General features: G+C 39.0%; 5 protein-coding genes and 1 non-coding gene across 10 annotated transcripts; 3 read left to right on the plus strand and 3 right to left on the minus strand.

Annotated features, from left to right (window-relative positions):
* Window positions 1-168: 168 nt before the first annotated feature.
* Window positions 169-4,155, plus strand: LOC137966161 (uncharacterized). Of its 4 annotated transcripts, none has more exons than XR_011116194.1 (3): window positions 1,424-1,499; window positions 2,308-3,490; window positions 3,626-4,155. XR_011116194.1 is itself a non-coding variant. In XM_068812698.1 (2 exons), the coding sequence occupies exon 2, from the start codon at window positions 2,434-2,436 to the stop codon at window positions 2,956-2,958; it is 525 nt and encodes a 174-aa protein (XP_068668799.1). In that variant the 5' UTR covers window positions 169-346; window positions 2,308-2,433; the 3' UTR covers window positions 2,959-3,515. The 4 variants fall into 4 exon arrangements, 2 of the variants coding, with proteins under 2 accessions (XP_068668799.1, XP_068668800.1); XR_011116193.1 differs by lacking the exon at window positions 3,626-4,155 and having other exon boundaries at window positions 2,308-3,319; window positions 3,425-3,515; XM_068812698.1 differs by lacking the exons at window positions 1,424-1,499; window positions 3,626-4,155 and adding an exon at window positions 169-346 and having other exon boundaries at window positions 2,308-3,515.
* An 803-nt stretch (window positions 4,156-4,958) lies between these two features.
* Window positions 4,959-9,242, minus strand: LOC137965863 (syntaxin-22-like). The gene is made up of 7 exons (XM_068812234.1): window positions 8,861-9,242; window positions 7,317-7,410; window positions 6,585-6,724; window positions 6,194-6,268; window positions 5,607-5,764; window positions 5,418-5,518; window positions 4,959-5,325 (listed from the first exon to the last, which is right to left on the minus strand). Exons 1-7 carry the CDS (start codon window positions 9,046-9,048, stop codon window positions 5,260-5,262), a joined length of 822 nt encoding a protein of 273 aa, XP_068668335.1. The 5' UTR covers window positions 9,049-9,242; the 3' UTR covers window positions 4,959-5,259.
* A 300-nt stretch (window positions 9,243-9,542) lies between these two features.
* TRNAA-UGC (transfer RNA alanine (anticodon UGC)) lies at window positions 9,543-9,615 on the minus strand. Its single transcript has one exon. It is a non-coding gene; the product is annotated as a tRNA-Ala (tRNA).
* Window positions 9,616-9,758: 143 nt separating this feature from the next.
* On the plus strand, window positions 9,759-10,987 carry LOC137966560 (protein LHCP TRANSLOCATION DEFECT). The gene is made up of 2 exons (XM_068813227.1): window positions 9,759-10,082; window positions 10,535-10,987. The coding sequence occupies exons 1-2, from the start codon at window positions 9,822-9,824 to the stop codon at window positions 10,790-10,792; spliced, it is 519 nt and encodes a 172-aa protein (XP_068669328.1). The 5' UTR covers window positions 9,759-9,821; the 3' UTR covers window positions 10,793-10,987.
* Window positions 10,949-17,440, minus strand: LOC137966559 (chloroplastic lipocalin). 2 transcript variants are annotated; one of them, XR_011116215.1, is made up of 6 exons: window positions 17,245-17,440; window positions 13,077-13,212; window positions 12,550-12,792; window positions 11,843-12,133; window positions 11,399-11,731; window positions 10,949-11,307 (listed from the first exon to the last, which is right to left on the minus strand). XR_011116215.1 is itself a non-coding variant. In XM_068813226.1 (5 exons), exons 1-5 carry the CDS (start codon window positions 17,301-17,303, stop codon window positions 11,453-11,455), a joined length of 1,008 nt encoding a protein of 335 aa, XP_068669327.1. In that variant the 5' UTR covers window positions 17,304-17,440; the 3' UTR covers window positions 11,322-11,452. The 2 variants fall into 2 exon arrangements, 1 of the variants encoding a protein (XP_068669327.1); XM_068813226.1 differs by lacking the exon at window positions 10,949-11,307 and having other exon boundaries at window positions 11,322-11,731.
* A 563-nt stretch (window positions 17,441-18,003) lies between these two features.
* On the plus strand, window positions 18,004-20,786 carry LOC137966531 (large ribosomal subunit protein uL6c-like). Its single transcript, XM_068813186.1, has 3 exons — window positions 18,004-18,078; window positions 18,881-19,189; window positions 20,134-20,786. Exons 1-3 carry the CDS (start codon window positions 18,047-18,049, stop codon window positions 20,468-20,470), a joined length of 678 nt encoding a protein of 225 aa, XP_068669287.1. The 5' UTR covers window positions 18,004-18,046; the 3' UTR covers window positions 20,471-20,786.
* The last annotated feature ends 182 nt before the right edge of the window (window positions 20,787-20,968 follow it).

Consider the following 20,968-nt stretch of genomic DNA (forward strand, 5'->3'; position numbering starts at 1 on the left):
AGACAGGCTGTTCGGTGCTGCCGTCGCGCAATCGGAAGTGTCAGAATGCCGGCAGTTTGACCCGTTGACTGGCTCTTATGGCGATCTGACTTTGTCCCTAAGCCAAAGGCGGATAGCGGAAATATCCGCTGAAGGTGACATTCTACATAAGACAGACGCACCCAATCTCGGCTTTTCGGATTGAAGAGGGCTCCAGCGGATCCTATCTTCATTTCCGTTTTCTTCCGCTGTCCAGAGAATTGTTGTTGGTTCGTTTTTTCCTGCAAACATTTGTTGGCGATTTTGTCGGGGGGGCGGACGACGAGGACGAGCAATGGCGATCGCTTGAATGTAATCTTTCCATTTGGTTCGTGTGCATTAGGGTTCTCTATATAGAATATTCTATACTCTATATGTGGCTTCGGCTTTTTTTTTTTTTTTTTTTTTTTAAATCGCCCGATTTGTCTTGTTTCAGAGTACTGAATGCGGAATACTGACCTCTAAAATGAATTTTGAGCATGATTTTGCGAAGTTCTTTGGTTACAGAATTTTGTTAGTGTTTTGCGCTTCATGTTCCTATGCGAGTGATCCTTTTCTGGGATTATTCGTTCGGTTAATCTGGCCTCTTAGTGTGTTCTCTTGACAGCTGGTGGATATAAGTAACAGTACTGATAATGCCTCCTTATTTCAATTGAAGTAGTCGAAAGTGTTATATGGCTGCAAATTAGCTCTTTTAAGCTTTCAGTCGGCAGTTTTGGATCTGTTGCTATTCTTTCGGTACAAGTGCCTCTACTTTTCTCCTTGTAGGTGTACCCCGATTTGGGGATTAAACTGCTTTATTTGATCTTTTAGCTGTTTCTGAGTAATGACGACGGGGCACTGTTTTTCTTCGTGGTCTAATCGTAGTCTAGAAAAAGAGTAACCCTTGGTTTGGATTTTGAGTTATCTTTTGTCTTTTGTACGGTTTATATGTTAGGATGTTCTAGTTTTATTTTGTTCATCAGTCTATTATTTCTTAGATTTATGCAATGATAGTCACGAAGCTTGGACTTATGGGGTGATTTGACGTTGAGCTCGTTTTCGATTCCTATTTCATTTTTGTTCTTCCCAGACGCCTGAGTCTTTCCTTTCAAATTTCAGATTCAGCTGAGGACTTCGTTGTCGACCTATTCATACGTGTGTGAGCAGTGCCGTTGACCTGCCGGCCACTGATCTGTTGAATCATTTGCTGAGAAAGTCATCCGTCGGTGCTTGGCTGACATTGGTCCTATACACCATACTTTTGTATTCTTGTGCTGGCAAGTCTTCTCAAATGTCTGGATGTTTGTCGTTTTTTTATATTTTTTTCCGTTACTCTGTGGTTGTTGACCAATTTTGAACTCTAAGGTTTTGCTTTGGACCTGAACGAGATTTTTCTAACGAATTATTTAAATCTTAGGTGTTCCTGTTCTGTCTGTGCTTGATACTTTTGTGTCTACTGTTTCTGTTCCCTCAGATCCTTGCTATTCACTTTGCTGCAGGTAAACTTGATGTCAACATCATCTATCTTCCATTATTGATTAACTGAAAAGCTTTCTATAAATATGGAAAAGAGTTTACGTTCCACTCATATTCGTTATTTTCTTGTTTGCAAGTTTTTTGTATTCCTGGATTGTTAATGGTTGTTGATACTGTTTTATGCATTTTGCTTTTAGTTATTGGTTCTTAGTCTATTGGACTTTGCAGTTTCAAATCTGTTTGGTTTTCTCATTTACTTAATATTACATACTCCCATGGCTACTTTCAAAAAAAAAAATAAAAAAAATACTCCTATGGTTTCTTGCACTTAAAGGAAATTTAAAATTTGATGCTGTAGAGTATCTTGTTGTGCTATCATTGAGTCTATTCTTTCCAATTGTATGTCGTCTGCTAACAGGTTGCAATTTAAGAAGTTGCGGACAGTTTGGTTACTAAAAAAAGGTTGTTTATTGTATGGATGCTTTGGTTTATACTTCCTTCGGGTTTGTACTCTTTTAAATTTGAGAAATAATTATAGAGTTCTGCTTATCAGAGTATTTATGGCCTTTTTCTTCTCATTGTACAGTTATTTTTTCATAAACAGTTTATACCAGAAAAAAAATGCTACTTAATTATCTTTCTATACAGTTCTTGTTACTGAAAATGATAGTAATTTAAAAAGAAAATATATTTTTTTCTTTGCTGCTGTTGTTCACTATTTTCATCTATCCAAACAAAACTATTACAGTATTTCTAATTTATATGATCATAATGTGAAAGACGAGGGAAGTTTCATTTGTACATGACCAGTTAATGTTCACTGCCAAACAGACTTGCACATACTTTTGCTGGAGCAGAAAACGACCATCAGGTTGGAGCTTTGTATCAATAGCAAATTTCTGGCCTTGTTGCAAATAAAATCGAAGCTGCGTACCAACTTTTGCCTGGAGGAGTGACATGGCTGGGAGTTTGGAACCCATCAAGGGTGGTGGAGGCTCAATAAAAGTGGGCACCTCTGGGACAATTGGATCTTTGATGACTAGGGAGCTAGAATCCCTGAAAAATGCACCAACTCTTCCCAGGAAAAAACCTCAACCAACTACTGTTTCAGTTCCTTGTGGTGGTTCTTCAGCAAAAATCTCACAATCCCGAAGGAATTTTCCTCACGAAGCCAGCAGCAGCAATGGGAGCTGTAGTAGCAATGTCAACTACAATACTAACACAGAAAAAGACCCTGTAATTACACAGAAGACTAAATCCAACCTCGGGAAGAGTGTCCATAGCATTCCAATGCTCAGTTCTGATGGTATCACGACACCTACGGAAAGAACTCCAAGCAGAGATAAGCGTGACAGAAAAGTTCCTAACCTTGTTGAAGTCGTAGATCTCAAGTGTGGGCACCCTGACAAAGCATGGTCAAGCCCGATAGCCAATCGGCTCAAGAAGCTTGGTTTCTCCAAGCTCTCTGAGACCATCTCCTAACCTTCCAACCTCTTCCCATCCGTTCTGAGGTTCCTGTAGCTACACTCTGGGATTCGATCCATCCTATTGTCTATGATGTCCACAGCAGAACAAATGCTTGGCAGGAAACTGCCACTTGCCCTCTTCTTCCTTTTACGGGCTGCAGTCGTAAACCTAAATCGGGTTCCAGAATCAATACAGTTACTTGCAACCATAGCTGGAGTCTGGGATGGCTGAGGTCTCTGTTCAGGGTAGCACTGATTTAGATCCAGTTTTTTGAAGTACTCCATCTCCTGCAAAACAAGAGACCCAATTGTTCCGCGGGTGCCAATCTCAACTGGAGCAGTAGCTTTAGCTGCCATCTTCACTACAAAGTGGATAAGTATGTTTCAGAGTTGCTGGTGGAAGACTTGTGGTATTGCTCTGTTACTAGAGGGATTCTTATATGCATGGTCCGTAATGTGGACAGCCTTTGTTTTTTCTCCAGATTGGAGTGGAGGATGACGATATGAGAATTACGTAGCATGTAAGATTGCAGCCAAAGCATTAGAAGGTAAACAGTCCTCTTTTTATTTTTACATCTTCAGCCGCTCTTCCTTTTATATCTACCATTTGGTGGAGCTACTGGCCTTGTCGTTTTAGGTATGATGTGGTGGGCAAGTTAGCTTTGGAACGTTTCTCTTGGCAGGCCTAATCTGGTGGGGATAACAATCCTATGGTTATGAATGGAGACGTCCTTGTATGAGCGTTGTGGTTTTCTTGCTGTTTGAGTTAGAGGCCACTTTGACATATAAGATGTGATCCAATCACTTTCGAGTGGGCTGTCATCTGTCATGGGGTTCCTACCATTCTGCTGGGTGGTCCAGACGAAAAATAATTGTTGTCCCGATCTGGGTGATGCGATCTTCCCCAAGGCATCGATTTTCTGGGATGCTTGCTACTTGTGGATTCTGAAGCCACTGAAATAACTTGAGAATTACTGCAACTTGCTCCAATTATCATTGAAATTGAATTTGAAAAAGGTGGCCAATGAGTTCTGAGTCTTGACTGACTAAAGCTTGTTTAACCCATGACTGCTTTATATTGACGTTTTGCTAGGAAAGGATTTGGCATGTAACAATGAAGTATGCAGGTCTAATTGCTGGTATCAAAAGCTGCAACGGGACGTGCCAATTTCGTCCATAGCTGAATGCACAGTTTACTTTGGCACTATTCAATTGTAACAGGCGTTGATATTCCGAGGCTGATTCAGAGATTCTGCGAATATGTAGGATATGGACTTGAATGCGATGCGTGATTATTTGCTTTAATTCTATATGGAAAAGACACCTTCAGAAATGTGATGGAAGACATCACATTCCTTCTATTAAAAAACGATCGAATTTTTTAATATAAACAACCAAATACCGGCCGAACTTTCCAATGTCGACATACCTCCGGGTGGACCGATCGTTAACTACGATGTCTCACAATTAAAAATATAACAAAAAAGACAAAATATTCCGATTCAGACGAGTGTAGGGGTCAAATAGCCGGAGTGCTTCGCCGACTCCAGACGGCGTTGGTCTTCTTTTAAAATTACTAACAAATAGACTACCTTCTGCATCGTCTAATGATCCGATTCTTGAGGAACCATTTACTATCTTTGCTTTTTTCATTGCTTTTTTCATTGTAGTTAAACTTTTCTTTCTCCTGGATAACGAGTTTACGTACAAACCTCTGCCAAATATTTAATCAATATAACCCAAAAAACCGATCTATGAAATACGGAAAACAGAATACTTAACCCATGACTATTTTTGATACCCACTGTTCCCCTTATCAACATCTACAATGACCCACACTCGTCTAAAAGCTAAATCGCCCCTTCCGGGCTGCGAACGCGAAACGTGGTATCCAACTCTGATACCATATCAAACGCTTAACCAATACAACCCAAAAGACCGATCTATTAAATACTGAAAACAGAGTACTTAACCCAGGACCACCTCTAACAACGTCGATTTTGTGAGGCAAAAACAAAAACTAAAGAATCATGATTTTTTTGATAACCAAGAAATAGTTACCACAATTACCACCATTGGTCTCGTCATTAAATACACCTCGAATCTCAACACCCAAATCTCACAACACAAAACAAGAACACGTGCCACGTAGGAGCTGAGGCTATCCACAAGTACTTTTTTTTTTTTTTTTTTAGCACAAATCGGATGATAGCCTTTTGCTAACATCATCAGAAACAATTAGATTCACCGAACTGACAGTGGAAAGAGATCAGGCGTTTGACTCCACAATTGGTTTTCACCTCTACTTGAAACAGCCTCACGCCGCAAGGATTATGATCACTATAAGCAAAACCACTCCAAATATTGCCAAGAGCATGCATGCCTGCACCATGACACCACCACACACGTAAACTGGTGAGGATGATGCTCTAACCGTAAAACCAAATTGAAAATAGTTCCAGGGGATAAACTCACCAAGGATGAATTCGACCTTTGGATTTTGGATGCTTTTCCAAGTTGAGATTTTGCCTGTGAAGTTGCTGCAGCAGAATTTTCAATATTGGACTCTATGTCATCTGCAAAGTCAAACAGCAACCTCCATCAGATCAATTAGGTAGAACACGATCAACATTCTTTGTCAGGCATAGCCAATAACAGACGTACCTATCATCACCCCTTGCTCATGAACCAACACTGCAAGATCTTTAAAAATTTCATTCACCTCACCAATCTGTTGCTGGATTTCTTGAATTCCTTGTTCTCTCTCTTCAATGATGGCTTCATTAAAAACAATTTCATTATCCAGAAGCAAAACCTCTTGCCTGCAATTCAATTACTTAAGGCAAAATAAGTAGAGAGACAACAAAAAGCAAAAAGATAATTCTTTTTAAACTAAAATGTTTAGCCCAGTGCTTATATTGACTAGATACATAATAACATATATAGTCATTATTCACGTTTCACAATCCCAATCCTTCCACAATTAAGCATATATAGTCTCGTCTTTCAAGCTTTTAACAAAAAGAAAAAAACACTACTATTTTAAATAAGTCCATTCAAAGATAAACACAATTCTTGCACTATTACTCCTTTATTTGTTATATTTGCAGGGACAAATACAGTCTCATTGGCACATAAGACGGAAATATTCTACACTAAGTGTGAGTTTAAAAAGTTTCAACAAAAACATTCTTAGAATTCTCTAAAGCACACTGATATTAACAGAATTTAAAACTGAGAGCAAAACAGACCTTCTAGATTCCACAAGAAGAGCACGCTCCTCTGAACTTTTATCGGAACGAATATCCAACTCACCCGCAGTGTAACTGCATGAAAGACAACACATTGTAGTTACAATATGAACATAGAAAGAAGCTTGGAATTCACACTTTGGACAGTATACGTAAGGGTAGAAAAATATTTTGCAAGATATAATAGACAGTAAGGACATGAACTACAGAAGTAACAATCCTTCTAATGGATTGGCACTGCAAGCAGAATCAAGGTAATTTAGAATTTACAGGTACCATAGCCAGAAAAGAGAGAGAGAGAAAGACCAGGAAGGAAAAAACATACACATCTAGGGAACATATCAAGAAAGCAAATGAAAAAGGGAACTAAAGTACTTAATATGACAGCTACCTCGTTGGAAGGACTGCTTGAGGAACAAAAGGTGCATATGCTGTTTCTCTTTCAGCAGCAAGCCGTTGAGCCTTTTGAAACTCTTTTAATACAGCCTGGAAATCTTTTGCAAGTTTGGCATCTGCTATTTTTTTGCTTGCCTGCTTGCAGAAGAAGGAACATTGATGCTTTAGTGACAAAAGAAAAAGGAAAGAAATTTTCTGAAGTAGTGACAGAAGTCCCAATCATGCAAAATTACAATAATTTGATGCACCTAAGAGAGTATAAAGCAGATCACTGGTTCCGGAAAGTCTCCAATCCAGACAAGGTACACTACAGAAGCAATATGGTCCTCCATTCCAAAAATGGTTAATCTTTTTTCTTTTCTATGCTTTATAGTCTTGAGAATAGGCAGCACATGGTTCAACTTCACTTCCCTCTATTAAGTTCTATAACTCAGGAAAATTGTGATAGGCATCTACACTTCATGAAAAATTATAAACCACCCCTACAGTACGTAGGCTAACCACTCATCATGTTTTGAATGCTAAAGCACAAGCACATGATAGGAAATGAGAAATTGCAGAACTCTTGACCAAATTAGAGCCTATATACGACTAGTCTACAAGCTACCAATAGTAGTTACAAGCCACCTCTAGATAAAAAAATATGAGAAGGGAAAATGAGGACTTGTTCCAGATAAATGTAAGGTTAAACAAACAAAACATAAAGGAGACAGTCAGCCATACTTACACTGACTTCAGAATGCTGATCTGTTTCACTTGCAAGTTTAAGTTTCGCAGAGGTATCTTTCACCAACTGCCCAATGTGTAGCCTTGTCTTGTGACTGAAAGCATATGGAATTACTTGAGCAAACCAACAGAAGACAAGCAGAGGTACAGAACATGTACTTAAACATTAACAGAGAAATAGAACATTCATCAGAAATCAGAGAAATTTGTCTAAAACATGTCAAAAGGAAGGAATCCTTTTTGCCCATTATAAGGGAAAATAACCGATTGGTAGGGATTTGGATAAAGTGAGCACACATTTTTTGTATCTGAACTACAAACAGATAAACTCAAACACAAAATTCATACCCAGGTGATATTTAAGACTTGTCACAGCAGTATGAAGAGCATCATCAAAAGTGTCCAAAAACCTCTTAAGTTTCTTACATGTAACCCATGGATCTAATTTCGCCCACTATACATGAAGGCAGAAGTAGATGGTAAGATCAGATAAGAACCGTTCAAAACAAAGTAAAAGAGACACAAAAATACAGGTTTTAAGGATCACAAAAATTGTGAAAATAGATATATGACAGCTACCTGGCACACACAACTCTATTTTACCCTAATTTCTTTCCAAAAGATCCAATAATTTTCACTAATATAAGCTATTTCCAGAAAAAAGAATATCATACCCCAGGGCTTTCCAACTCCCTTACATCAACATTAAATAGGTATACCATTTCCAAATGGTTAACAACCCCTCAACATGGCCTAGATAGAAGTTCAAGTATAATCATGGCACAATGAATAGTTATGTCACAGTCAAATACTTTTGACTCTTAAAATAAAATGGTCCTTCAGTTAACTATTAAAATAAATTAGTTATTCAGAAGGACTTGCGCTAGAAAGTTGTCAGTTTAGTCCCATGTCAATGGAGAAGAGTTTTTGTGTTCTTCATCTTTTGTAATACATGGAAACATGCTTTTGCAGCCACTTGAAATCAATTCTTCATTTTCTTTGACACTTGGTATAATAGAGCTCTATTTTGAGCTTGTAATGGTGCTCTCTATTCCACAAGACCGGAGCACAGTATGAAGCTCAATCAATTTCATACTCAGGAGAGGATGATTCATACTAAATCCGACTTAGGAAATTTCAGTACGCTGCTAGTTGTGGAGAGACAACCATCAGATGATTGTCATGTAAAATAGATAAAAATTGGTCTAACCACGACAATTACGCATACAAAAAGTAACAGGCCTCAATACGATTAAACTCCAATGCACAAAACGTGGCCTTTTCCCAGCATTGCTCTCGAGCTTCAATGCAGACAATAACAGAAGGAACAAGTAACAGGAAAAATGACCAAATCACCATTCCCGCCTTAATCTTTCTATTTTCTCGTAACCACCTTCACGGTTAACGATTTCCTCGAGATGAGACAACTAGCAATCGATCACACGGAACCAAAATTAATTTTCCCAAACCACCAATAAACCAATCGAAACCGATCACATACACAAACGCAGAACAAAATTAAAGAAAAAAGGAAGCGATCCTCACAGCTTCTCACGCAGCTCGGGCGTATCCTTGGGCGTCCCAAGGGTATTTACAAGGCGTTGAAAGGTTGACACGGCCGTGTTAATCTGAAAAACCCCCGATGCCACAGCCTGAGTCGGATCTTGCTTGCCGTTGACGAATTCCCGCCGGATGGGTACCGTCCGTCCCGATTCCAAATCTTGAAAACTCATCTCCGCACACGGGGATTACAAACTAGAATTTGCTACTCCCAGAAGATTAAAAAATTTGAACAAAAAAGGGATTTGCGAAACCCTAGGAAACCCTGAAGGCGAAGACGAGAGAAAAAGGTCCGGCGACAATTTCCGGGTGAGCAATTGGAATTTAGGATCCAAAGCGCGAAAACGGGGGCCAGAGTTCCGGAGAGGCGTGAATTACGGAAGGAGAAAATTTAAGAATTTGAAGAAACTAATTATTATTATAATTTTCTTTTTTTACAGTAGACGCCGTGAACGCAGAAATCTCGTGCGAGTCCCAGCCAGTCTGCCATCCTTTGCCAGCACGAGTGTGGCGGCTCAAAAGCGACACGTGGCCTCCGTTTAGGTTGTCATAGTCCACGAGGCGGAAAAAGATTGGTTCAATCCTCCCGCAGTGGCCATTTTCGATGCCCACCTGAAAAAACCGATCACGTGGCAAAACACGCGTGTAATGTAATTAAAATAAGAGATGGAGATGCAGGGGATCGAACCCTGTGCCTCTCGCATGCAAAGCGAGCGCTCTACCATTTGAGCTACATCCCCATGCCATTTGCATTAATATCCATAACGATTAGAAAGACTAAATGGAGCAACCAATTTGTGGAGCTGAGAATCACGTGCCCCTCGGGCTCCGGTTTTTGGCTCTCTCTGACGTCTCTATTCAGATTTCCAGGCTATTAAGATAAGCAGCGAACAGAAACGGAAGCACACCTCTCTCTCTCTGTTTCTTGCTTCAGTGATAGAAATCAATGGCGTCAATTCCGTGTACTTTTCATGTAGTTGCATCGTCATCGTCGTCTTCTTCGTGGTGTATACGATCTTCTTTTTTAGGGAAAAGAAAGACTCTGGGCTGGTTTAGAGCTTGCAGAATTGGACAAAAGGTCGTGCCAGATTGTGGTTTCAAAGCTAAAGCCTGGTTCCGCTTCGGGAAAAATGGTGTAGATGCTGAAGGTGCTGGAATCTATGGTAGCCAAAATCGAGACGACTTTGACCGTGACGATGTGGAGCAGGTAAAGTTACTGACATTGGTTTCTCGTCCCTATTACATGTGAAATAAGAGAATAAGTAGCACCGTTGTTCTGGGTTTGGAGGAAATTCTTATTTATCTGGATGTGTTGAATCTCAAAGAAAAAAAAAACAGGAAAGCTTCGTTGGGACTTGCTTTGAGTCGTTTGGTACTTTGTACAGATTGTTCATGCTTTTTGAGAGAAGACATACATTGAAGAACAACGAGATCTTATCTGGAAACGGAAATTAGATCATGAAATACTCTGTTCGTCGGTAGATTGGATTATTTTTCTTGTACAGAGAAATAATATCGACGACAATTTTTTTATGCATTGCATTATTGGTCTTATCTTCTCTGTTACTTCTGAAGAAACTAATTGCATATGGAGGAGTCCAAGTTCTCTTCTGGATCAGTATCTGTTGAATTTAGATTCCTGACATTCTCATTTTGCAGTACTTCAACTACATGGGTATGCTTGCTGTTGAGGGTACATACGATAAGATGGAAGCTCTTCTAAGCCAGAACATTCACCCAGTAGATATCTTGCTAATGTTGGCTGCCTCCGAGGGTGATAAACCGAAGATCGAGGAGCTTATCAGAGCTGGGGCAAACTACGATGTGAAAGACGCAGATGGAAGAACTGCCCTTGATAGAGCTGTCAGCGACGAGATCCAGGAATTCATCTTGGGCTTCTCGGTTCAGAAATCATGAGTTCAAGGCGCTTTGCCTTTTTTGTTTTTGTTTTTTCACTGTTTTTGGCTCTGTAAACGTATCCTTTCTTATTCATCAGTGTTGATCTTTAGATATATGTTGAGAGATTTCATCCGGATATACTCTGTATATACCAGTCTTGCAATTGTTTCGAACTGATTACTAGAATCACTAACGAGATGTAGTTTACATTCATGTTTCTTCTATATTCTGTGTCAGGAATGTGGAGTTGATTTGCTCAATAGCCAGTCTTGTGGCTTGTTAGTTTCCCAGCTTCTGGGATTTTGGTGGGCTTAAAAAACCAACTGAGATTAAGCTGCCTCTTTGACATTTCTGGAGCTTGATGATTGTCAGTTGTCACCAATCTCTTGAATCACACACTCTGACTCTTTCACAGGATTTGCCAGATTTTTCTTTCTCCGTCTCTTCTCCCCTCACCTCAAAGCTACTATTTCTCTAAATTGATAAACAAAAACAAATACTCGTTCCTGCAGTAGTCTCCACTGGAAACGATTCTGTTCAACAACGTAGTATATCACAGGGGGAATGTGGGATTGAAAGGAATAGACTGCACATAGCTTGAAAACAATTCAACAGAAGCTTTACCTTTTATTCACATCTTCAGCTACAACATGCAATGCAGTTGAACTAAGCTCATAATTATTTGAAATAGAGCTCAAGCAGTTTTTTCAGCGTGTCAAATATGCTAGTGAAGGGGTTGAACTCAACAGGTGCCTTCAGTTCTATGTTTGGAAATTGATTTGTGAGGGCCTCTTGCATTCCCGGCATGGACATCATCAGAGCCAGCTGATTAGAGGACATCACTTCACAGTCCTGTGGAGTATCTTTGATCTTACTGGGGTCATAGCCAAAAGTTGCCAAGTATGATTTGTACTTATCGATGAACTCCCGTCCTGGATTAGGAGTTCTGGAATAAATCTGCACAACAAATCGGAGTCATGGATACTGTTATGTGTTCTCAACATGAGTAAACACGTAAGTGCCAAGTATGTTGAATGGTCGATCAAAATCATTGTATGCATTACTCACCTGGATGAAGCTTCTGTCTTTTGCACCAGAAACAAGAGAAAAATTATTGTAATCAGTTGCAATCACGTCATAGGGTTCCTTTGGAATAAATGGTAATGTCGGAAATTTGAGGTAGCACTTTTGTTTTATCATTTCTTGCCTCTCTAAATCAGACACATTCTTCTCTATATCCTCCTCGGAAAGGCATTGGACTTTTCCCCTGATACCTGTTATGTACCCATTCGGTCCACCATGAACACAGAATGTGTCAACCAGGAGAGAGGGTCCTTCCGCATTAAATGTATAGACTCCCTGCCATTAAAAGTACCCAAATTTATGTAAGCAGCTTAAGCATATAGCTAGCAAACATCAGTTCAAAACAAGGATAATTTATACTAGAGTAGCCTAATAATGGAGTGGCGTAAAACAACAGACACCTCACATTAAAAGTGCAACTATAGAAACTATGGTGCGAAGATCTGACCAGTAGGAAAAAATAATGATTTTGCAGTGAAACTGTAAACTTTAATTTAAACTGCTACACACGTCAAGTGGAAAATAAGGCTAAGTTGTTAAACGTATAAAAGGTGACCTGATCTTCTAATTGTGATCCTAACAGCCTAGATCATGCCCCTCATGTGAAGTACAGCAAGCTAAAATCAATGCTACTTATTGGAAGTTGTCATATCATTCATTTCGAATATATATGTTCTCTGAAAATCCTTTACCTGAGTACAGTGGCAATCTTCTTGTCCTTGACCAGCAAATCCACGCTTTAGTGAGGCCACTTCAAACCATCTTCCTGAATATCTGACTGGATCAAAATCCTTGGCAGTCATACCTCTCATCATCATCAGCTGCTTTCCACTGTTGTTATCTGTTGTTTTCGTAAGTTCAAGAACCACATCATTATCAGAAGCAGCTGCTAGTTGGCATAAGTTATTCTGGTGGGATGGTTCAGCTGCAACAACCTGGCAGAAGAAATGAGAAGGTTCAGCTATACAGTCTAATTGCTCGTCATGATCTCCCTATCTTCTGATTCCTGCAAGAAAATCTGTTTCAGACTAAGTTTAAATAACTTCTGCCATGAAGATTCTGTATCTATGTCTGGCAATTTTCTCATCACATCATCTGTAATTAGTTTTCTTTTGCTTTAGCACGTACTATGTTCAACAGTATGTTATCAACACCAGTGTGAACAGGATAAGAGAGTTTAGAATGATCAGAGCTCAGGAGAAAGTGTCAATTTGCCCACCAGGTTTGGCTGAGAAAAAAATACAAATGAAGCAGCAACTCCACAAAAAATATGCCCAAAAACAGATTTCCTGTTTGTTGTTGCCTCCTCCAATGAGCATTTTGCCTTCCTGCTCACTAGCGCAGCATTTGTCCTCCTAAAGAAGATAGATTATATATATCAATTACAAATGTCAAAGAGAGGTTATACAACCGAAATGTATAAATGCATCCACCAGCAAACAACAAAAGATATAATGTATAGATCTGGTTATAACTAGGAGGCTAACAGTTAGCGTTAAATATAACTGAGGAACTATCGTTGGCAGGACATGCTTATATTATATGTAGTTTTGAGTCAAATGTAATTATCAATGACCTCCACAAAACAAAGAATGCCATAAAAAAGTATCCTCTCTCGACAACTAGTTCCTGGCTCATCTATTCGTCCACCTGAAGGGACCCAAACAGAACACTCATAATACAGCAGTAGGTTCGGGAGCATACCAACATATAGAGCAAATCAGAATTGCGTCCAAAGTACAAACTGTCAACAGCTCCTGACATGAGCTACATTGCCTATGAATTCTTAAACAACACACTTGGGGTTTCTCTCTTTGACTATGAAAAGCAAAAGAATTGTCCTTCAGTATGTATGATTAGACATACTGATAGAAGAACTCCACATCATCATCCACTTCCATGACCGAAGCCAATCGTTTTAACCTTCAATACACTTTAGAAATTAGGACGAACTCTAATCAACTGCTTTCCCTTCAAGTCACTGCAATGCAGTTATAAATTATTTTTTTGAAAAAGTTTGTTTTTTTTTTTTTGAAAAAGTTTGTTTTTTTTTTTTTGAAAAAGAATACAGTTATAAATTATTGGCAGAATCAATCTTTCATTTGTGACCTCAGCATGTCCTCTTGTTAGGAATTAAATGATAAACGCAGAAGAAGGGAAAAACCACAACAAGATTTATACAGGTTCGCCTCAAGGTGAGACCACATCCTATCTTTCGTCGTTGCAATAATCTATTATGAAGATGAAATAGTTTACAAAAGAAATCGCACACCTATAGGTGTTTCTCTCTAACCTCTCAGACTGCAACATGAGATGATCCTCAGATTAAGATGATTAAAACCCTAATAGCAACGACCCTCAATTATAAAGAGAAAATTAGGACAACCACATTACAAGAGTTAAAATTCCCAAATCGCGACCACCTTAGTGTAGGGCGTTAATTAGGCTCCACAACTTAACAATCTCCCACTTGGAGACTAATTCATCATCAATATCTCCTTTGCAACAACAACAACTTCTCAATCCTCAGAGAGAAGTCCAATTGAAGCTGAACACAACTTCAGTTTCTTGATTGTAACAGTCTTTGACAACATATTTGCCAGATTCTAACTTCCTTCAATCTTCTCAAGCGCTAAGACTCCATCCTCTAGAGCCGATCTGATGAAAAGATAACGCACCTGTATGTGCTTTGTTCTGGCATGATAAACAAGATTCTTTACTAAATGAATAGCACTTTGATTGTCACAATACAACACATTCTTCCCTTGTTTGAGACCTAATTCTTTCCAGAAAGACTGCAGTTATACCATCTATTTGCTGGCTTTAGTCACGGCAACGTATTCTGTCTCAGTGGTGGAAAAAACAACTATCTTTTACAACTTAGAGACTCAACTAACTGTTGTACTACCCAATGTGTATATATTATATCCAGTGGTACTCTTTCTACCATCAATGTCTCCAGCCATGTCAGCATCTACATAACCCAGTAATCCCAAGTCTGACTTTCTGAAACATAAGGCTGAGTCTGAAGTGCTTCTCAAATACTTAAAAATCCACTTCACTGCTTCCCAATGTTATTTACCCGGATTACTAATATATCTGCTAGCAACTCCCACTGCATGAGCTATGTCTAGTCTAGTACAAACCATGGCATACATGAGATTGCAAATAGTAGAAGCATAAGGTACATTGCCCATGTTAGCTCACTCCTGCTCTGTAGAAGGTGATTGCTCCTTAGATAGCCTAAAGTGACTAGCCAAAAGAGTACTCACTGGTTTGTATCATTCATGTTGAATCTGCTCAGCACCTTCTTCACATTTTTTTTTTTTTATCACGGTTTCAAGACATCAGTATCTCTAGTAATCCTCATCCCAAGGATTTGTTTTGCACCACCCAAATCCTTCATTGAAAACTTTTTCGACAACTCCCTTTTCAAATTTTCTATTTCTTATTTTCAAGTTTATGCTATCAACATGTCATCAACATATAATAGTAGAATGATGTAGGAGTTATCACGTTTTTTCACATAACAGCAATGATCTGCCTGACACCTCAAGAAACCATTACTACTCATAAAAGTGTCAAACTTCTTATACCACTGTCTTGGAGCTTGTTTAAGACCATACAATCTCTTTAGAAGATTGCATACCATTTTCTCCTTTTTATGTGCTTTAAAACCCTGTGGCTGCATCATGTAAATTTCTTCCTCCAAATCACCATGAAGAAAGACTGTCTTTACATCCAACTGCTTTAAGTGCAAGTCTTTATTTGCCACTAGTCCAAGCATTGTTCTAATAGTAGTGAATTTGACTATTGGAGAGAAAATTTCAGTGTAGTCAATGCCTTCTTTTTGTTGAAAACCCTTTACCACCAGTCTTGCCTTCTATCGCTTGTGCCATCATGTTCGTCTTTTATTTGATACACCTACTTATTCTGCAAGGTCTTCTTTCTTTTTGGGAGCTCAGTCAACTGCCATGTTTGATTGGATAATAATGAATCCATCTCATCCCGCATGGCCAACTCCCACTTGGTTGATTCATCAACTTGCACAACTTCCTCATAACTCTCTGATTCACCTTTATCAGTCAACAAAATATAATTTAAGTGCAGGAGAGTACCTTTGTGGTGGTTTGCTAGTTCTGGCAGATCTCCTGAATTCAGTCACAAAAATGTTCTGATTTACTTCTGGGGGTATGTTCTCTTGGTCTTTCTGAGCAATATTCTCCATCTCAATAGCTGGAAGATCTCTCAATTGAATAACTTCAAACTTCTTGGCTTCATTACTTGTGTGCTCTCAGACTCTGTTCTCAACCTGTCTTTATACATGAAACTTTTATTGAAGATCACATCCTTGCTCCTGATAACCTTACGACTTTGGTCATCCCAAAAGCAATAACCAAACTCTGATACCACTTGTTAGGAATTAAACGCCTTAATTCCAAACTAACGAGAGCAATAATAATAAATGTGAAGAAAGAAATGAAAAACAAGCACGGACAAACACAACAAAATTTATACAGGTTCGCCTCAAGGTGAGACTATGTCCTATTTTCCGCCGCTGCAATAATCCACTATGAAGATGAAATAATTTACAAGAGACATCGTACACTTACTAGTGTTTCTCTCTAACCTCTCGGGCTGCAACTCAAGATGCTCATCAGATTAAGATGATTAAAACCCTAATAGGGCCCCTCAATTATAAAGAAAAAATTAGGGCAACCACATTACAAGAGTTAAATTCCCAAACCGCAAACAACTCAACGTCGGGCATTAATGAGGTTCCACAACTTAACACTTCTAACATCAAGTTGATCATCTGACTGACAATTTGACTTCATGAACTTTGGCTAATATGGGGACTCCATCTATAATCAATGAAATTCAACAGTACCGGGAGGAAATCCACAATTATAAAACACATCAGGTACTTGGCATTCAGGCCGAGGGAAACTATAATTACTATTCCTTATTTAAATAACGTATGTGTACTATATGCTCTAAGTTATAATCAGAAAGAACCTTGCTGCTCAAGTCCCTAACTCATACAGAATTTGATCATGATCTGCATCGAAAATAGTTTGCTTCTTGACAATATCAGTAAATAAAAAGAAGCCATCTGCCCTACCCATCATTTAGCTTTGAAGTTACCACAACGTCTCAATCACATGATGCTTGATTTTGACTCGAGGATCCAAAACACCCGTTAAAACAAAAGTAGAGTTTTGTACATTAGTCAGGAACAAGGATCCAAGGATCAATTCAAAAGTAAACCCCTCAAGCTCCGATCCCTAATCGTTTCAAACTATAAAGTACGAGAGTTGCAGTAATGGAGAGAATCGGAGAGAGACACATTGCAGACGAATGAGAACTTAAAATGCGGGGAATACCGACTGAGGGTAGGAGGCGGCTGAAAGACTGCAAAAGATGGGCACTGAAGAAGAAGCATCGCCTGGTTCCGGAAGCTTCAGAAGAAGCAAGAAGCAGTAAACGGACCGCTGCGGTTTCAAACCTCCGTCTTAATTAATGGTTGTTATCCTACATTTCCGCCTGGTCCGATGTACAGAAAAATGAAAAAGATTGGAAGCGCCTTCTCCAATCCACTCGCCGAATCGTAGTAGCGTATCAGTCTCTCTGGGTCCCTCACGAGCTCGATTCCGAAGCTGTCTCTACGATCTTTCTTATTCAAAGATATCACCGAATTGCCACTGAACGCAGACCATGCATGTGAGCACTGACAGGGGTTAGATTGGGTTAGACCTCTCATCCAAACCCAGGGTTAGAAAACTAAACCTATTCTACCCAACTCTAACCTTGAACCCTGACCCCTAAACCTAACCTAAGGTTTGAAAATGAACCTCACTCCTTTTTCCTTCAATCACGTTTTCACCTAAAAACCCAACCCCGCCCCAAACTCGACCCCAAATCTTTACCCCAGAATAGGAAACCAATCCCGACCCGACCCTTTATCTTTTTCCTCAACCCAGTTTTCTTCTATATAGACGTGGTAAGTTTTTTCAAAACCAGGTGGTATTTTACGGCTCAAATTCCCGGGTTGGGTCATCCGTAATTGAGTCGGCCGGTGAGGGGTACAATTGGGTACTTTCATCGGTGTAGACAGTGGATAATCCTTTCAGAAGCCGGGAAAAAGAAGAGCGGAACGTTCACCGGGCTAGGTGAGGAGTCAGAGCCATGGCATCACTCACCTCTTCTCCACATTCATGGTAAGCCATTTCAAATTCCCACTTTTCACTTTTTGGATTGCTTTTCGAGAAACTGGAAATTTGATTCCTCAGTGTTGTCTGGGTAGGAAAATGAACTGCAGACTATGACATAAGAAACCAAAGAATCATAATAATCTTTAGTAAGAATCTGTTTTCTGAAGCAAAGCGTTGGGAAATTACTCTTTGCTTTTCCGCCGTCTAACGAGAAATGTAAGGAACTCGACATCTATGGCTCTACTAGTAGATCCTTTACTGGACGATAGGAAAGAGTGTAAAGTATTTGTTTGTGTTTTCAGTCGCTTCAATGCTTATATCTTTCTTAGAATTATAAGCGTTTCGACTGGATGCCTACTTACTGTTTTCACTTGCGTAGGAAATTTTGGTATTCTGAAGTGGGTGCTCTGGATTGACATCCTTATCTTCTAAGCGTTTTTTTTTTTTTTTACCGAATTGAGTGGAATGATGAGGTTGTTTTTATCGAAGTAAAGTCGTTTTTCTTCTTCATTTGCATGTTTTGGAATTTTTTATTCATTCCAGGGCTTGCCGCATGTTTTTGATGTTTTAGTGAGTTCTGAAACTAAATAACTGGTTACTCTATTACCTCATTTTTTATTTCTTGTTATTTTTCTCCTATTGATTTATTCAGTAGATTAAAGGAGCTGTTCAAATTGAAATTTTCGTGGGTTTGTGTTCATGTCTTTAATTACTTTTAAAGTGCAATATGAGAATATGAATTTTTTATTTCAATAATTAATCATTTTTAGCATGAAAAACTTGAACTGACTGTTTTCTGATCTTCCAGCCGATTAAAGTCTGTTTTCCTGGAAGAAAGAGGCAGGATATGTGTTATTAGTGCTCCTGCTACTCGGATTAATTTTATTAAGAAAGTTATTGAGTGCAAGGAATCTAGGATCGGGAAGCATCCGATTGAAGTGCCATCAAATGTTACCATCACATTGGAAGGGCAGGATTTGAAAGTGAATGGCCCCCTTGGTGAGCTTTCAAGAACCTATCCACGTGAGGTGAAGCTTGAGAGATTGGATTCAGGACTACTTAAGGTATCCAAGGCGATGGATACTAGAAAAGCCAACCAAATGCATGGACTATTCAGGTGAACTTTTAGTCATCCCTTTTTCAAATGCCCTGTTCGGAAACTGGTGGCTGATGCGGTGGAGAGTCTTTGTTTTCATTCTAAATTCTTTCAATTATAGACAAATGATGTGGTGGAGACTGGAGAGTTTTTGTTCTCATTCTGAATGCTTACAGTTGTATATGAATGCAATTCGTCTATACAGGTAGGGCTTGTGTGTATGATGATATTTAGACATTCTTGCAGATGAATTAATCTCATTTTCTTTAAAGGGAACTGGGTTGGATCTTTCTGATTTAGAGATTCCAGATATATGACAATTATAAACATTTATTGGTGATCAAAAGCAAAATGGAAGAGGAAATAATATTCAAGACTGAAATACTAAGGTAAAAATGTGATCTTAGCATATCTTGTGGGTATATCAGTGAATTCCTATCTATGTTATTTCTATTGATTTCACTGGGTCTTCAAGAATTGACAATCCGATTGGAACATGTGCAGTCTGCGTCGTCTTCATCCACATCATCCACAAGAGATACTTTAGTGCATTTTTTGTGACAGTCACCATTCCATCTTCTTCAGTCAGTTGCTTTCATTTAGTTTGTCTTGCATAAATGTTTACAATCTGGGCAATTTATCTGGTGTCCAACTTTTAAAAAAAATAGTAGTATTAGATACTAGATAAAGTTGTGGTAGGTATACCACAATGAATACTCATCATTTTTAGAAAAATGGCTTCCCCAACAATGAAGAAGGCGCATAACTATGTTGAATGAATGATTCCTGCTTTCCTTCTTTTTTGTTTTTTGTTTTGTTTTTGTGTTTAAGACCCTCTGTTTTTCCTTGCAATTATAAAGCTTGATTTATGGTGTTGTCCTCACAGGTTCAAAAGATTGTCATAACTGATCTCCCATCATTTGACGGCTAATAGATGTTTTTTGTATCTTTTGACTCTGTTGCAGGACTCTTACGGATAATATGGTGGTGGGTGTGTCAAAAGGTTTTAAAAAGAGACTCCAATTGGTTGGAGTCGGGTATCGAGCCATACTGGAGCGCAGAAAATTAGTACTGAACCTTGGCTTTTCACACCCAGTTAGGATGGCAATCCCAGATGGCTTACAAGTGAAGGTGGAAGAGAATACAAGAATTGCTGTTAGCGGTTATGACAAGTCTGCTATTGGCGAATTTGCGGCTTCTGTAAGGAAGTGGAGGCCACCTGAACCATATAAAGGGAAAGGAGTCAAATATGCCGACGAAGTAGTTAGAAGGAAGGAGGGAAAAGCAGGAAAGAAGAAGTAGAAATGATTCATCGGATGGATTTGCTTTTTTTTTCTTCCTCCACTGTTTACCTTTCCCCCACCCAATATCTGTTTCATTTTTCGCGAGTACAGAAGTTGAAACCAGAGTCCTTTCGGGTTTTAAGTTGAAGAGAACCAGTTTCTGCGCAAAGCCACAAGAACCAGTCGATCAACTGCCAGTCTAACCAAATAAACAACATCTCTATTCGGTTCTACCAGTCAGGTAGGGTTTAACGGCCAATTTGGTTCTAAAAACACTAATCTAAGTATAAGATATAAACACCCTGACTAGTTCTTCTGTCTTTCTTACGATGATTAAAAAAATAAATAAAATAAATAAATAAATAAAAGAATTTTTATAAAAATTAAAATAAACTCCCATAATTTGGTAATCCTACCATCCGTTAAATATGTAGCGGCCGTTAAGTTGCCACCATCGTCGAGGGTTTCATGGTAAATAATAAGAAACGTAGGGCCAAGAGAGCAATTTCACTTGGGG

The sequence above is a fragment of the Aristolochia californica genome, unplaced genomic scaffold, assembly GCF_029961685.1.
Source record: "Aristolochia californica isolate CCGP_79_NKW_82.1479 unplaced genomic scaffold, dmAriCali1.0.hap1 SCAF_5, whole genome shotgun sequence".
NCBI lineage: Eukaryota > Viridiplantae > Streptophyta > Magnoliopsida > Piperales > Aristolochiaceae > Aristolochia > Aristolochia californica.

Coding starts and splice junctions, on each gene's coding strand:
- LOC137966531 (XM_068813186.1), top strand. CDS start 18,047: ATGGCATCACTCACCTCTTCTCCACATTCATG. Junction 18,079..18,880: donor ACCTCTTCTCCACATTCATG/GTAAGCCATTTC, acceptor CTGATCTTCCAG/CCGATTAAAGTCTGTTTTCC. Junction 19,190..20,133: donor CAAATGCATGGACTATTCAG/GTGAACTTTTAG, acceptor ACTCTGTTGCAG/GACTCTTACGGATAATATGG.
- LOC137966161 (XM_068812698.1), top strand. CDS start 2,434: ATGGCTGGGAGTTTGGAACCCATCAAGGGTGGTGGAGGCTCAATAAAA.
- LOC137965863 (XM_068812234.1), bottom strand. CDS start 9,048: ATGAGTTTTCAAGATTTGGAATCGGGACGGACGGTACCCATCCGGCGG. Junction 5,519..5,606: donor TGAGCAAGGGGTGATGATAG/GTACGTCTGTTA, acceptor TTGACTTTGCAG/ATGACATAGAGTCCAATATT. Junction 5,326..5,417: donor AAAGGTCGAATTCATCCTTG/GTGAGTTTATCC, acceptor GTCATGGTGCAG/GCATGCATGCTCTTGGCAAT.
- LOC137966559 (XM_068813226.1), bottom strand. CDS start 17,303: ATGCTTCTTCTTCAGTGCCCATCTTTTGCAGTCTTTCAGCCGCCTCCT. Junction 12,134..12,549: donor AAGATTGCCACTGTACTCAG/GTAAAGGATTTT, acceptor TTTTAATGGCAG/GGAGTCTATACATTTAATGC. Junction 11,732..11,842: donor AAGACAGAAGCTTCATCCAG/GTGAGTAATGCA, acceptor TTTGTTGTGCAG/ATTTATTCCAGAACTCCTAA.
- LOC137966560 (XM_068813227.1), top strand. CDS start 9,822: ATGGCGTCAATTCCGTGTACTTTTCATGTAGTTGCATCGTCATCGTCG. Junction 10,083..10,534: donor ACCGTGACGATGTGGAGCAG/GTAAAGTTACTG, acceptor CTCATTTTGCAG/TACTTCAACTACATGGGTAT.